General features: G+C 40.1%; 1 protein-coding gene across 6 annotated transcripts in view; it reads left to right on the forward strand.

Annotated features, from left to right (window-relative positions):
• Positions 1-13,850, forward strand: part of megf10 (multiple EGF-like-domains 10) — a 227,157-nt gene that overhangs the window by 180,738 nt on the left and 32,569 nt on the right. For all 6 annotated transcript variants that reach the window (XM_069921930.1, XM_069921958.1, XM_069921937.1 and 3 more), the window contains 5 exons: positions 711-857; positions 1,121-1,255; positions 3,290-3,418; positions 8,724-8,852; positions 12,350-12,478. In XM_069921930.1, coding sequence (XP_069778031.1) covers positions 711-857; positions 1,121-1,255; positions 3,290-3,418; positions 8,724-8,852; positions 12,350-12,478 — 669 coding nt within the window. The remainder of the gene's footprint in view (positions 1-710; positions 858-1,120; positions 1,256-3,289; positions 3,419-8,723; positions 8,853-12,349; positions 12,479-13,850) is intronic.

The raw sequence follows: 13,850 nt of genomic DNA on the forward strand, positions 1-13,850 counted from the left end.
TGTTTCCAAGTGTTTCTGATTTGCCGTGAGAGGGACAAATTCCATTATTTCTTTGTTCCCGTTTGTTCTCGAGCATGGCAAATATCCACGGATGCTTCTCAGAAGCACCTATCCAACACAATTTGACACTGAACTATGTGTGTGGAACAGTACAGCACCTGAACCAGCCCTTTGGTCCAAATGCCTGTGCTGAAGATGAAGCCAAATCTTTTCTGCCTGAACGTGATTCATATAAGGTGATGAAATACAAGACCAAAGTTTCTAATCCATGGAGACCTTTCAACCATTGAATCTATGGCAGCCCTCAAAGCATTCCCTCCTTATTTCCTTATCTTACCTGCTCATCAATTCCTGCTGATTGTCCTGACATCAACCAATTCAAAGTGGCCAATTAACCACCCGCACAGCTTTGGAAAGTGGAAGGATACTGGAGGAAACTCAGGGTGTTTCACAGAGAGCATTCAAGGTCAGGATTGAACATACACCACTGGAGATGTGAAACAGCAGCCATGAACTAAGCAGCTATACTGACAATTGGTTAAGGAGAGGTACAGGTTGAGGGAAGGAGGTTTCACTGTGATTGCCATTTGGCAGAAGGAAAAACTATTATCAGAATAATTGGCGGAGAGGCTATGTTGATTGAACAAATGACCTATTGGAGTTGAATTCCAATGCTCCTCTCATTCACTGTGATTTCACTTGGTTTGCAGGTATTCATTGCGACAGCGTATGTGCTGAAGGGCGATGGGGGCCAAACTGTACCCTATCGTGTAACTGCAAAAATGGAGCATCTTGTTCCCCAGATGATGGCGCCTGCAAGTGTGCTCGGGGATACCGAGGAACCACCTGCCAACGCAGTAAGGAAACCACAAGTTGCCAGTTAAAATTGAAATTCAGGCTGAATTTTAATATCTAAAATTAGGTCTGTGCTATTTTGGATTGGTGTCAATCTTCTGTTGGTCTTGAGTCCAATCTAATCAACCTCTTTCTTACTCATTAACAGATCATGTGGCTCTGAGTCAAATTTTGTTTTATAATTCTGATATCTAAATATTTGGTACTGTTTTTCTGTCAAACACCATTGATTGAATGAATGTGATCAGTAAACTTTCCATTCCAGTTTGCTCTCCTGGATTCTATGGGCACCGTTGCAGTCAAGCCTGTCCTCATTGTGTGCATAGCAATGGGCCTTGCCACCACATCACTGGCCGGTGTGACTGCCTGCCCGGCTTCACAGGAGCTCTCTGCAATGAAGGTATTTTCATCTTTTGCACATGGACTAGAAATTTTGTGATCTGGTTTTATTTCATTCCATTGTCACTGCAGCAGTGTTATTTCCTCTCCTGGTCAATCTCCTAACATTGACTCTCCTTTGTTCAGTTCATATCACACCCCATTTCCAATATCAAAACTCACATCAAGTTACATGAACCCATCATTCACCATGTTCACTCATTTTCATTGACTCCTTCCTAATCTTATTTTCAAATCTCTCTGTGGCCTTGCTCGCTCCCCAACTCTCAACTTCCAAAATCTCTCTGCTTCTTTCATTATGGCTTTGAGTTTTTCTCATATTTCTACAAAGTGACACGGGGCACTTTATATTGTTAGAAGTAATGCATGAATGGAAACTCTTAAGAAATGATAAAGTGTAATTAATAAAATAGTGAATATTGCTCACTCCGCTGGTGATTTTGTGGATGGTTGAAGCTTACAGCAAACAGAATCTATACAAATAGAGTTTCAGTGAATTAAAATAAACATGGCTCAAAATCAAAATGACAAGCTCATTAGAAGAACCATTTCTATTGCAAAATGCAATGAATGAAAAATAATTCCCTATCACAAATTATGCATGTAATTCAATCAGAGTAACTGCAGTGTATGATCTCCAGGAATGATTAAAGTGCCCATTCACCTTCATTTTGATGAATAAATGTGCTGTCTCTATCGGCACCTTAAAGGTTTACCTTTTTATTTTAAAGAAAGGCTTGCATTAAATTTTTTAAATTAATTTAATGACCAAGTTGTCTGTGTACACAGTCAATCAGTGTGATCTACACTGACTGGTTACTGGAATCTATGACAACGGGATATTGTGTTCATTGGTAAGGGCAACACATTACCTATCTCCACTTGCCCTGCAGAAGGTGGTGGCAGTATTGAACTGCAGCTGTACCTCTAAGCTGCTGGAAAAGCAATTCCTTGACACCTTTAAAATAAGAATGGTGCACATCTTGGACGATACATTGTGGATGGTGGTATTCCCATGTGCCCGCGCCCGTATCCTTCAAGATGGTACAGGTTGAAGGTTTGTGAGGTGGTGTTGGAATTGCCATGCTGAGTAAGTACGGTGCATTTTGTGAAGAGCATACACTGGAGTCACTGGAATGGAATGGCTCAAACTGGAGCAGAGGAATTGATGTTTAGGGAGGAGAATGGAATGCCAATAAATTGGGTTGCATTGTTTGACCTTCTTGATCATTATTGGAGCTGTTGTCATCGAGGAAAGTGGCAAATATCTGTTGCACTCCTGACCTGTGCCTTGTGGAAAAACCCAGGAGGTGAGGCACTTCTCACCGTGTTCCCAGCCTCTGGCCTATACTTGTTGATCATGTGGCTGGGTCAATTCAGTGACAAACCTGAATCTTCTGAAGAAGAAGGAAGGTGTGTTAGCGTGAAGGTAATATTTTTGAAATTGAAGGAATCGTGATTAGGTTTTTGCCTATTGGATTTGGTCATTACCTGCTGCAAATATTATTTTCATTTCATTGACCCATGCTTGAATTGAGAAATACAAGTAAATAATTTGAACAGGATTATGTATCTTGATTTGCAAATCTTCTTTCAGATTAGCAAGGGCATTTTTCAATGTTACTTCATAGATATTAGATAAAGTTGTAACAAGGAATTAATGCCACAGTAAAAACACAATACTGGAGAAACTCAGCAGGCCAAACAGTATATTTTATATAGCAAAGATGAAGATACATAACATACCTTGATGAAAGGGTCAGGGCCAAAATATCGGTTATGTATCTTTATCTCAGCCACAAACGAGCCTGCAGCTGACGTGGACATTTACCCCCTCCATAAATCTTCGTCCGCGAAGCCAAGCCAAAGAAAAGAAAGAAAGAAGAAAAGAATAAAATACACTGTTTGACATGCTGAGTTTCCCCAGCGTTGTGTTTTTACCTCAACCATGGCATCTGCAGACTTTTATGTTTTACTCCTATATCAGTCTCGCAGTGCCTGATTTTGTATTCTGGATCATATTTTTGTTTTACAGTGTGCCCCAGTGGCCAGTTTGGAAAAAGCTGTGCTGGTGCATGCACTTGCACAAACAACGGAACCTGTAACCCCATCGACGGCTCCTGCCAGTGCTACCCAGGGTGGATTGGAAGTGACTGTTCACAATGTAAATATCAACAGTTCTTTCTTGTGCATTTGTGGATTTTTTAAATGTGTTTTAAGTCTATTCTCCACTGTTTATTTTACCTTTGCAGGAGCTTGAAATTCCCTGTGATTTAATGCAGATCTCGACTATTGCACAATTTAAATGATCTAGACAAATTATTTCTGATACTTTATAGATTGCCTGTGAGGCTGCACTTTGTCCATTTTTAGGCATCAGACTTAAAAAACTATCAGGGCTTCAGAAATGAATGTTTTTGGGGATGAATGATATATGGGGAGCCTGAAGTAGCTGACTCTTCAGAGGAGATGCCAAAAATGATGAATTCACAAAACCTTCCTCTGGCACGAGGATCAAAAAGAAAAGAACACAGATTTAATATCAGTGGGCAAATATCCAGAGGGGAAGTTGGGAAGTTGTTTTTTTCTTTCTTTTTAACATTTTGTTATTGATTTTAATAAAGAGCTTATAGTAATAATAAAATACAATGAGATAATATGAATAGTTACATATAATTAATAAAACAATTAGTATATCAAAAACAAATGTAAATTGTAAAACATATCCATAATTCTTAATCCAGATATTTTTTTAAAAAGGAGCTAATATTTTTTAAAAAGGGAAAAATGAAAAGATAGAAGAAAAAAAGTGTATTAAAAAAGAAACAAAACCAAAAAAAAGAGAAAACTAAGTACCCCTCCATAACAGTGTTGCCAGGTGCTATATGTGATTAGCATTAAAAGAAAAATGAAGGAAAAGAAAAAATATATATAAAAATGAACATGGAAAAGACACATCAGACAATTCAATCACATTGAAGTAAAATTATAAAATAAGGAAGTGAGTCATAAATGACCTCCATAGTGTCTGAAATCTTATATCTGAATTATTAACTGAATAATAAATCTTTTCCATATTCAAACAGGACAAAACATCATGCAACCATTGACCATGAGTAGGCAGGACAGCATCCCTTCATTTAAGTAAAATCACATGTCTCACTAAAAGAGAGGCAAAAGAGATAGCACGACTCTGCACCAGAGACGAAGAAGAATCATCCCTTCCCATTGTACCAAAGGGAGCCACTAAAGGTTGTAGACAAAGTGCAGAAAACCTCTCTCCAGTATATTTCACAGAACATATGAATTAATGATACTTCACTGGTTGGGTGTGATATGGAATAGTCATCTCTATCATAGCGTTATACCTTCAGTATTCTTTTTCCCTTGTTGAAATGGATACAAGGAGCAGCAAGGTCGGGAAAAATGGAAAAAAACATGAAACTCCGACTAATCCAATGGCAAATCCGACTACTGAAAGCTTCTTTGAAGCACTTGAACAGGTCAAAGTGTTTATTGCTAAAGAATTTAAAGTTCTGAATGATAGGTTTCTGGCATTGGAGGATCAACTTGAAAAGGTCTGTCATTTTACTGACAATCATGGAAAGCGTTTGACCGCAGTAGAATCTACTTTAAAGGACTTGAGTGTCCAAGTTTGTCACCTGGAAGATAATAACGAGAAGTTAACGGTGAAAATTATCGATTTGGAAAGTTGAAGTAGACAGCAGAACTTGCGTATCATGGGCTTGGCAGAAGATACTGAAGCTGACACAATTACTAATTTTTTTTTATGACCTCCTAGTAATGGTGTTTAGTGAAGAGATGTTTCCAAAACCATCAGAGCTTGATAGAGCGCATCATTCACTATTACATAAGCCTAAATCGGGGCGAAAACAACGTTCAGTGGTTATAAGCCTGCACTGCTATCAAACAAGGGAACTGCTCATCTGTGAAGCCTGTTGTAAATGTATGCTGCAATATCACTGCAAACAATTTAGGATTGTTGAAGATTACTGTCCAGAAGTTATAAAGCAGGGGGCCATTTATGAGGAAGTGATGTTGGAGCTATTAAAGTGTGTGTGTAACCCTTCATTGCTGTTTCCAGCTCGTCTTTGCATTTCTCCTCCCAGCAGGAACAAGAAATAGTTTCATACAGTGGATTACATTCACAATCTTCCTGCTCCAAGTCTTGAATGACATTCTCTTTTTCTATTTTTTGTGGAATGGTGGTTTTGGACCGATGATTGAACTTTAAAATGTTTTTTTCTTTAACACAGTGGATTGATCTGATTTGGAAAGTGCTGCCTTAAAAAGGAAGCAAATTCAATTGTAACTGTTAGAGGGGAATGCTCACGAAGGATATATTTGCAGGTCTGTGGGAAAGAGTGGTAGAGTGGGACAGGAGGCCCCATGTACTGAGTGGACATCACTCATTAATTCTGTTGCACAGAAATTGGATTGTGTCACATTGTTTTGCTCCAGCACAAAGCAAAGCAGCTTTGATTACTCCGGGAGTTACTTACATCAGCCTATCAATGAGCACTGTGTGCTCAGCTCGCTCCTATTCATGTTACTGACCCATGACTGCATGGCCAGATCCAGCTCCAACCGTGTCATCGTTTGCAAATGACTCAACAGTCGTTGGCCTCATCAGCAACAACGATGAGTCGTACTACAGAGCTGGAAAATCTCGTGTTATGGTGTGAGAGTGACAACCTGAATCTCAAAGTGGACAAGACAAAGGAGATGATCATGGACTTCGGGAGGAATGACCAGCCTCTACTACACTTCAACAACTCTATCGGAGAGAGAGTGGAGAGCACCAAGTTCTTTGGAGTTCACTTAACTGGTGACCTATTGTGGACACACAACATCTCCTCAGTGTCAGGAAGGCACAACAGCAACTGCACTTCCTGGGAAGACTGAAACGGGCCACCATTATGTGAATATTTTACAGGGGCTCTATCAAAAGCATCCTGGCCAGTTGTCTTACAATATAGTAAGGGTGATGCAGAGAAATGGATCAGAGGTCAAACCACAGGTCTATAAGAATGGTCGAGATAATCACTGGATTCTCTACCTACCCGCCCCCGCCCTCCCCCCCATCGACGTGATCTACCAGGATTATTGTCTGAAGAGGGTGTACAAAATCATTGAGGACCCCTTCCACTCTGCACACAGCATCTTTCAACTGCTCCCGTCGGGAAAGAGATACAGGAGTATTAAAGAAAGCACCACCAGGCTGAGGAATGGGTTTCTTTCCATGGGCAGTGAGAATGCTGATCGACCAAAGGAACTGCTCACACTAACCATCCAAGATTCTTATATTCATGAAACAATGTTTATTTTTTATTTGTATATATGAATACTTGTCCTGCATATGTATTGTTTGTATGTGCGTTATGTCTGGTTGTGTGTCTGCGTGTTTTGCTCTGAGGACTGGAGAACGCTTTCATCAGATTGTACTTGTACAGTCAGATGAAAATAAACTTGACTTGACTTGGATTGACAACAGTGACCATTTCTGGCACCAGTACAGGCACTCCCAAAATTGGACCAGGCACTTGTGGTGCCAGTCCAAGTTGGTGTGTCCTATATTTCCCCAATGATAGACACCTAGTGAATGATGTCAGTCATTGTGCAACATGGGTTTCAAACACTCCTGAATTATAGTTCCCTGCTCTGAAAAATGACTGGTCGAACAGTTCAAGACACGTCCAAGACACACGTATTTTATCTATACTCTCATAGGGAGATGCTGCTAACATCAGGAAGTCTAAAATCTGGCTCCAGAACTAACTTCAAGCTCACCGATACTTTTCAAGTCCACAGGGTATGCTGTCACAAGTGGGGAGTGCTTAATCAGCATGAAACTACTGAACAAATTTTCCAACGGGAACTTCAGGTTGGGTGTCAGAGATGGGTTGGAGGATCTCCAACTTGGGGAGGGTTGGAGATCTCAGGGCAGGAGATGGAGAAAGTCTGGTCTCTCAATCCTTCTCTCTTCTCCAGGAAGGTGAATCACTGCTATTGAAAATGCTGCCTTCTCACCTGCCTGCTGGCCTCCTTCCTCTCCCACCTATCCCTTGAGTTGTGACTTTAATTAGAGAGATGAAGGGCATTTCACAACCTGTTAATTTAGGGTTGGCTTGCATGTAGAGACCTTGAGAGTGATGAATGTCTAAGAGTACATGAGGGTGGTGAGTGTCTGAGTTTGTGTGTGTGTGTGTGTGTGTGAGAGAGAGAGAGAGAGAGAGAGAGAGAGAGAGAGAGAGTTGTCCAGGCAACCTCACATCTACAGATGACAATTCAGCCCTCCTCCTGGCAAAGACTGGTGTTATCAATAGCCTAATGATGAGTTTCCTGCACCACCCATCCCCTCCCACCAGCACACAGAAGCTCCCTTCTGGAATGGATCTCATGGCTGCTGTCCTGCCAATAGGTGTATGTACCTTTAAGGGGTGTAGACCTCTGACTGCTGCACAGCAAATTGGCAGTAGCTCTCCTGAATTTAACACTTTCTGTCAGGGATAATGTTGATCATACTCTGATGTTTCTTTCTGGCTAATAAACACATTGACACAGTTGCATATTTTATTTTCAGGATCTTTTGAGGGAAACTGAGCAATTTTTAGACATGTAGATGGTGAAATGATTTTGCTGCCTTGAGGTTTTCCTTTGCTGTTGAGAGTGTTAGAGAAACTGAACATGGGATCAACAGAGTAAATTCAAAACTACCCTGGTCACTGTGATAACTGTTCCCACTGGGATTGAAACAGCTTCCTCCTGCTGCAGTTTAGTCACGCTGAGCTTGTACACTACTTACACATTAACAAATCACCAAGCAAGACACCAACGGTATTGTAGAACCGGTGATCACAGAGGAGGCCATTCATCCCATTTATCACACTGGTACTGATTCTAAGAAAGAGCTCTCCACTTAGTTCTATTTCCTTGTCCATTTACCACAAGAATGTAAGTTTCCTGCTACTATAATCATCTATTTCCTATCAGAGGATTACTCTTGTACTTGCTGTCAGATAGTGCATTCCAAATTACATTCCATATTCTTGGAATTAGCAACGGCCATTATTAATTTAGAGTGACTCTCCTACATTCTTCAGATTAATGAGAGATTATCTCATTGAAGTGGTTCAGGAAGAGATCTTGAGGAATTGTTTCCTTAGGCAAAACCCTCCACTCGTTCAGGTCTGAACTGAGCATTCTTCGTTCCTTTTATGAATCCAAGATTCTCCATACCAGAGAGCTGTGGGCCATTGTGGGGATTGATAGATCTTTGGACATTGAGGAAGATAGTGGCTGTGAGGATTGAAGGTAAAGGATCAAGCATTGATGTATTGAATGGTAGAGCTGCGGTTTTTTTGTTGTCATGGTACTTTCCTTAATATTTACACTTGATACAACTCAGGTAGCAACAAGTGACTCTTGTCTCTTTATTTGTTCTTCAGCCTGTCCGCCAGGATACTGGGGTCCGAACTGTATCCACACCTGTAACTGCCACAACGGGGCCTATTGCAGCGCTTATGATGGAGAATGCAAGTGCACACCAGGCTGGACTGGACTGTACTGCACACAGAGTAAGATGCCAACTGCTTATTTCACAGACACAAGCCAACTTGCGGAATGCAGTTCAGCATTTGCTCCCTTGCTTATTCATGTAGCATAGCACATCATTGCCATGCAATTGAAATTATGACTACTTGGCACATTTAAAACGCTATTTTTAAAAGGAGCACTTGTACCGATCAAACATTAACATCAGCTTCAAAGTTGTAGTGAGGTTCTCGTTGAAGTTCTTTGCTGAAAAGTTAAATAAATTGTTTATTTGTTCATTCATTCATGGGTGGGAATTTTCTGGTTGGGCTCATATTTATTACCCATCCCTTACTGCCCCCTTGAAAGAAATAGCTACTGAGTCACTTCAAAAGGGTACTTAAGAGTCAATCATAATACGCTGGGCCTGGAGTCACGTACAGGCCAGACTGAGTCAGGATGGCAGATTTACTTCCCTGCAGGACACCAGACAACAAGATAGATTTTTACAACAAGATGATCATTACTGATGCCAACATTGTATTCCTGATTTATTTCATAAACAGAGTTTGGCAAAGTGATCTTAACTGAAAAGTAGGACAGAATGGAAAGGATGAATAGCCTCCTATGTTCAATGAAGTATTTTAAGAACTCGGTTTGTTGCTGGCAGAAATAGGAATTTTATCATGTTGTTTCACTCAATAGATGCTTGAGTTCACTAGTGTTTTTACAAGAGCAACTTTGTTAGTATTGTCATTAAAAACAGAGGATGCTGGAAAAGTTCAGCCGGCCAGGCATCATCTGCAGAAAGTGAAACATTTCATGTCTGAGACACTTCATCAGAACTGGGAAAGAAAGAAACAAGTTGGTTAAGGTAGCAGAGAAGTTGAGAGAGCTCAATGAGTAGAACCAAGAGAATTTCACTAGACTCTAGGGAACAGATACCCACAGCTACCCTGGAAACATGGACCATCTCTGATTCTTTCCTTTCTTGTCTCTGTTTCTTTCTCTGGGGAAAGGTTAGTCATCTCCATCCACAAGCTCATAGACTCCAACAACTGCTTTGAACTTTTGTTGTTGTTGCTCTTTCAGAATTTAAATTTGGCAGTCATGGAATGCAAATAGAAAACAGTGAGTGAGAATTAATAGGTCCATTTCAGACAGAATATATGATCAGTGGGGTGCCTCAGAGATCAGTGTGGGGGCTCTAGATGTTCAATAATATGATTGAGGGGATAAAATGTAACAAATTATACAAAGCTGAGTGATTAATTGGCTTGTGAGGAGAGAGGTTCAGGGAGGCTATAAAACGTGAATGGGCAAAAAAACATGAGAAGATAAGGCCACTTTGTGAAGAAGTAGAGAATACCAGGGAGTTTTTAAAGTGGTGAGAGATGGAAAGGAGTTGGTGTCTTGTCCTGAATCACGTCATGAAAGTTAATGCATTTAGGAGAATGAAAGTGGATTTCAGCTCAAGGGGAGAGATTGCTTCTTCCAACTGTTGGGCTTTGGCCAGACCAGACTTAGAATATTTTGTGTAAGTCTAAGTAAGGAAGGAGGTGCTTTCAATAAATAATGCGCAAAAAAGGTTGACCAGATCAATTCATGTGATGGTGACTTTGTCATATGAGAAGAAATGAATCAAACTGTGCCCATGTTGTCTTGAATTAGCAAAACAAGAGACAATTTAATTGAAAAATATACACAAATAAAACCCATGCAGGACTTGACAAATGACTTTTCCCCAGCATGGATGATGAGAAATGAGTCAAAATCTCAAAATAAAGAGTTGGCCATTTAGGACTAAGATGAAAATAAATTACTTCAACAGGTTTTGAAATCCTCTATCCAGGAGGCTGTGGAGGCTCTGTCACTGAATAGGGTTAAGATAGAGATTGATGGATATGTATGTATTAAATAAATCAAAAGAAACGGGATTAGTGGAAAAATTGATGCTGAGATAAAAGATAGGCCATGGTCTTATTGATTAGTAAAACAGATATGGGGACTAAATAGTTTTCTCATGTTTCTATGTGCTTTTGTGGTGTAACTTTTGAGAAACACTGCAGCCAATCAGTACCTAGCAAAATTTCACAAGCACTATTTTGAAAATGACATTTAATTTGTTTTGGTGATTGAGGCCCAATGAATGGAGAGAGCTCCCTTTCTTTTTGTATAATGGCATTTTTTCATCAACACGAAGGAGCAGGCATAGCTTTGGTTTAAGATTCAAAAGACAATTCTCCCTCAAAGTGTGGAATTCCTCCAATCTCTGTCCTTGATTGAGGCCATAGAATTGGGCAGATGGTGCAGTAACAATGACTTGGTGAAAGTCATTGTAAGAAATACAGTCAAAGAGACCTGCCTTTTAGCTCAACTTCACCATGCCAACCAAACTAACTTGTGTTCAACCAAAATTAGCAGTAGCTGCCTTTTTTAATGCCTTCCATTTATTTCATCCTTCCACTAAAATCAATTTTGCTCAAAAGTACTGCCAGATTCAAGGACAGTTTCTTCCCTGCTGTTGTCAGACTATTGAAAGGACATATCATTAGTAAAATGATATTGAACTTCTGTTACACGATACTCTGCATTTCTGTTTTCTTTTGCACTATTTGTTGCATTAAGGGTAGATTGACATGCCTGAATAGCATGCAAAATGAAGTTTTTCACTGTATCTCAGTACACAAGACAATAGACCATAAATTCCAATTCAAAGCTACAAATGAATGTAGTGTAGTGAAGGGAATGGGATACATATTAACAAGGAAAACAATTGGACAGGGTAATTAAAGCACCAGACTAAAGGATAGGGAAGAAGGGTGCATTAAAAATAATCTATGCAAAGCAAAATCTGGCACAGTAAACTAAATTAAAAAAGGGAGAAATTAAAAATGGCTTGGGAGGTGAAATAGTGAGAAACATTCTGGCATTTAAAAAAAAAATTCTGAGAAAGTTGAAACATGAAGAAATGGGATTCCATGCATGGTGTAGGTAAATTCTGTTGCCAATGAACTTCACTTTCCTGAAATGTTGATGGTATTAACATTGTATTAATGGGCAAATCCAGAGGGCTCATAATTAAACTTATGACCGCAAGGACATGAAGCTACCACCAACATCCACATATTGCATTATACCATACCAATGGCCTGGTGAAATATTACTGAGAGTAGGAATATGTAAGTGAATTGTGGAAAGTGGTATCAATAAGAGGAGTACGAAGATATTAAAATTTCTTAAAGGAGAAGGGGAGGAGCTGAATTTCTGGGAGGGAATTCCAGAACTTAGGAACTTGGTAGCCTCGGTGCCAGAGCTTCACAGTTTAATTGAACTGGTTCCTAAAAGTGTATTTTAATCCACATAGGGACTCAACAGCAACTTCTGAAACTGTGCACTGATCTCTGACCCTTTGCTAATAAGCTATTAATGCTGCTGTCGACTTGATCACCAATCCTTTCGTGTTATCCCTTCCATGGTGATTTGGTTTGCAATTTCTATGTTCAGTGGCTTCATGCTGCTTTTCTTTTTTTGACTGCAGGGTGCCCGCTCGGTTATTTTGGGAAGGACTGTGCTGAGTTGTGCCGGTGCCAGAATGGGGCAGACTGTGACCATATCTCAGGTCTATGCACCTGCCGCATTGGATTCATGGGCAAACATTGTCAACAGAGTAAGTCAGAAAAGTTGGTCTCAACTCACCCATCCTGACCAAGGTGCCTCTCTGAGCTAGTCTCATTTGCTTAGGAATACCGGAGTCTGCAGAACCTAGCAAACATTGCCAATTCTATCATAGACACCGTCTTCCCGTGTACTGTCTCAAAAAAACAGCCAACATTATAAGGGACCCCAGTCACTCTAGTCACAATCTCTTCTCACTGCAATCTTCAGGCAGGAGGTACAGAAGCCTGATGTCCAGCACCTTCAGGTTAAGGAATTAAAGAACAGCTCTTGAACACACACACCCCCCCCCCCCCCCCATACCTCTCTAACCCTGATCATAAACCACTGAATGATCTGTCTGCACACTTGAAATGTGACTTTTTTTTGCACTAACTGCAATTGTGTACATTTATTTATTTATTGTTTTATATTTATCTGACTCATGGCAGACTGTAATTTTGATTTACACAATTTTGAATCCAATTGGCAATGTCACAGAGACTAAATCATAAACCAACAGCCCCTCTTTGACAGTTTACCACCAGCACTTTAAACATGAGAAAGACATGGGTTTCTTTCATCATTATCAACCAGTGTCATATGATTTTCTTTGATCTCTCCCTGAGTGAAGGCTTTAAATGTTGAGAGCAGGCATTGTTACTGTTTGTGCAGCCAATGCTAGTCTAGTGTTGGTGCCCCATCTACTGGCAATATATTCAGCTGCAAATTAATCAGTCTTGTCCATGGCATTGGTTTTGAATTGGAATCCTCAAAAGGTACAGCAAGGAATAATATGATTTGGCCCACTGTGTCCATGCTAACACCACGCTGACTCCCTGAATAAGCTGTTAAATTAAAATAGATACTTCTCTGGTGTCCTTCTCATCCCTTTCCACATGTCACAAAGAATTTAAAAAATTGTCCTGAGGAATTCAGTGGACCAAGTAGCATAAATGGGAGAAAAAGAATGTTCGATGTTTTAGGTGGGAAGCTTTCATCAATTGTTGATAAAGGGTTCTGACCTGAAACACTGACCATTTGTTTACTCTCTCTGATGCTGCTCCACCCACTGAGTTTCTCCAGCAGATGTTTTCTTGCTCCAGATTCTAGCATCTGCTGTCTGTTGTGCATCATGAAGAGTTTTGCAGGAAATGAAGTGCATTTGATTTCTCTGTGGTAATGTAAGCAACACAAACCCCAGTTAGAATGCAGCAAGCGCTGACAAGTAGCAACCTGACAGTGACAAACTATTCTCCTATTGATGCACAGATAAATATAGGCAAGATAGCTGGAAGAATTCTCCTGTTTTTCCTCTTAATAGAGGCATGGGATCTTTACCATTCAACCAAGAAGGCAGGCAGGTTCTCAAATTTATTCTCAAA

The sequence above is a fragment of the Narcine bancroftii genome, chromosome 1 (genome assembly GCF_036971445.1).
Source record: "Narcine bancroftii isolate sNarBan1 chromosome 1, sNarBan1.hap1, whole genome shotgun sequence".
Taxonomy (NCBI): Eukaryota; Metazoa; Chordata; class Chondrichthyes; order Torpediniformes; family Narcinidae; genus Narcine; species Narcine bancroftii.